General features: G+C 38.0%; 1 protein-coding gene across 1 annotated transcript; it reads left to right on the plus strand.

Moving 5' to 3' along the window:
• The first annotated feature begins 197 nt into the window (after positions 1 to 197).
• On the plus strand, positions 198 to 2,436 carry LOC104965104 (DNA (cytosine-5)-methyltransferase 3A-like). The gene is made up of 3 exons (XM_010794050.1): positions 198 to 385; positions 1,396 to 1,503; positions 2,233 to 2,436. Exons 1-3 carry the CDS (start codon positions 314 to 316, stop codon positions 2,419 to 2,421), a joined length of 369 nt encoding a protein of 122 aa, XP_010792352.1. The 5' UTR covers positions 198 to 313; the 3' UTR covers positions 2,422 to 2,436.
• The last annotated feature ends 446 nt before the right edge of the window (positions 2,437 to 2,882 follow it).

Here is a 2,882-nt window from a genome sequence, read left to right on the forward strand (position 1 = left end):
TTTATTCCCTGTACAGCACTTTGGTCAACTGAGGTTGTTTTAAATAAAGATCGAGATTGAGATAAAGAGTTTTCGTATGTAGCAGTGTCGAAACTGTCTCCACTGAATTACTTTTGAAACAATACTTTAGATTTGAGTCTATAATTATGTATCATAGAGAATGCTAGCTATAGTATCTTATATCATGAGTTCTGGTTTTAACTGGTCTTGTGTTCTGCGCTGACAGGACGGCCGGGGTTTTGGAATCGGTGTCTTGGTGTTCGGGAAGCTGCGGGGTTTCTCCTGGTGGCCCGGCAGGATCGTGTCCTGGTGGATGAGCGGCCGGAGCAGAGCTGCAGACGGCACTCGCTGGGTCATGTGGTTCGGAGACGGAAAGTTCTCTGTGGTGAGGAAACCCTTGGAATAAAATGATTTGATTACTGGTACACAGAGCAGTTTAATCTCCAGTAGAATCACATTTCATGTCCTTCCACAGAGAGAAAAAGAGAATATGTATGTTATAGCTAAAATGCAAAATGCCAAAGCTTAATGTCTTCAACAACCTGAGCTCCACTTTTCTAATTTAACGCTTTTATAGACACCAGAAAACACTTTTAGTAAAAGCAATGTTTGTTTTAATTCAAAGCTACATCGGTTTTTATCAGAAACAAGATAACCTCGATTTTATTTTGTGTGATTTATTCTAATATCTAATTTATTTATTCTGATATCTAATGTGATTTTATAAAACGGACAAGTCAAATCAAGCAATCTGATTGGTTCTCAGCCGTGATATAATGAGCGTATATCACGGGTAGAATTGTAGTTATTTTTCACAAGTCAGTATCCCTCCGCGTCTGAGAAAAGTTACAACCGTTACATTACGTCCGTTACGAAACTAACTAACTAACTAACAAAGCTTAAGATGGAAACATGTAAGGGATAATGTGCAGCAAGGACTTATTGACCGTTGTTAAGAACGCTCACATCTGCAGAAAGAAGTCCGTATACAGCAGGGGCTTTTCAAACTGGGACAAGAAAACAGCGGAGAAGTAACGGGGTTTCTGCCACGTTACTTCTCCGCTTTGCGTCGTGCCGAACCACGCCCCTTAACTGTGATATAATGACCATATACCACGGCCTGTCGTGAGCTATTGCTTAATTAGAAACCATAAGTCAGATACTCCTAAAGAATTTGTTATGATACTGATTAACATTTCTCTGCTTTTTATTTAGTAATAGTTTATACTAGTTCCATATTTTCTCCTATTTTAAATCTTATTTGAATTCCTCTTACTTTCCTAAAGTCCCGTGCCTTGATGAGACGTCTTTCCTTAAAATACATATTGTTACCGATGCAAACAAAATGACCGTAGTGAAGGATTTCCAGGACCTCATGATGTGTTTGTTTTGCAGGTGTGTGTGGAGAAGCTCATGCTTCTGAGCTCCTTCTCATCTGCCTTCCACCAACCCTCCTACAACAAACAGTCCATGTACCGGAAAGCCATTTTCGAGGCTCTGCAGGTAAAAAAAACCTAATTTTTTTTTATCCATTTCAGGATTCTTTCTGAAGTCTGGTTTGAGATCAATCATGTAGCTATACTTATGTGTTTCCTTCATAGATAAAATGAACATCTAAAAGACCAAAGTGAAAGTTCACATTTGACTGCTCCTACTTCCTTTTTATGTAACAAGCTCTGCATTTTTGGAGGTGTTATTTTCTTTTAGCTCTGCCCTATGTTTTTAAGTGGGAACATGTGTCTACATCTCATATTTCTGTGGGATACACTTCGATCCAGCAGTGCTTAGTTTTGTTTTTCTAAGTAATTCAGAACACATGGTCATTGTCTTCTCCACGGAGTCGTTATTCACTCAAACCTTTTTAACATTATAAACAAGTGGTGAAAGATTTTGTACTTTGAGTAAGAAAAAAGAAAGTAGAAAGAACGTGAGGTCAAAGAAAACTATTTATACCATGTGTGTATCTCCCACTGCACTGTAACTTTAATGAATGTCCCTTTGTTATTCATGTTTTATTGTCTTTGCTTTTAAATGAGTGTTTTTAAATGCCATTTCATAATTTGTTTCTTAATGTCTTTCATTTCTGTAAAGCACTTTGAATTGCCTTGTGTTGAAAGGTGCTATATAAATAAACTTGCCTTGCCTTTGATACTTCAAGTTCAGTCATCAATTCCATATTTATCCTTCTTATTATCCCATGTCTTTCCCTCTCTGTGTGTATTGTGTGTGTAGGTGGGCAGTGTGCGTGCGGGGCGGCCCGTTCCCTCCTGTGATACGAGCGAAGATGCGGAGGGGTTGGAGACTCAGACCCGACAGATGATAGAGTGGGCCATGACCGGCTTCCTGCCCAACGGCCCGTCATCACTGGAGCCTCCAGAGGGTAAATCCTTTGATATATCATTCATACGGATCAGTTTTTGACACAAGTGGTCCTTCATGTGTTTTAGGCAAAGGAAGTGTCCTTATAATTGTTTCCAGGCACTTCCCCTTGCTTCAATTCATAATTCGTTAAGGGGTCGGAAACAAGGGGATGATTTAAAAATATATATAAATACCTATTCCCATGTTCTTATATAGATACACACATACTCATATACATAAACATACATACTTGACATACAGTCAGCAGGTATGCAGTAAAGTGAAGTGTTTTGGCCCTAGTAAAAAAGTAGCATTGAAGTTGTATTTTAGGTTTTGTTTTTGCGATAATCAATCAATTTTCTCCATCTATTATCAGCTATGTGTCTTTGGTTTCTAATTCCATATGTTATCTTTTCCAAAATATACACTAAATTATTTAAATTTTAATATTAAACCCTCACATACTGTAGGATTGGTCTTGTAAAGTGCTATGTACAAATATACCTTTTTTACGCAATAAT

Source organism: Notothenia coriiceps, unplaced genomic scaffold (genome assembly GCF_000735185.1).
Source record: "Notothenia coriiceps isolate Sejong01 unplaced genomic scaffold, NC01 NC01_scaffold00002020, whole genome shotgun sequence".
Lineage (NCBI taxonomy): Eukaryota > Metazoa > Chordata > Actinopteri > Perciformes > Nototheniidae > Notothenia > Notothenia coriiceps.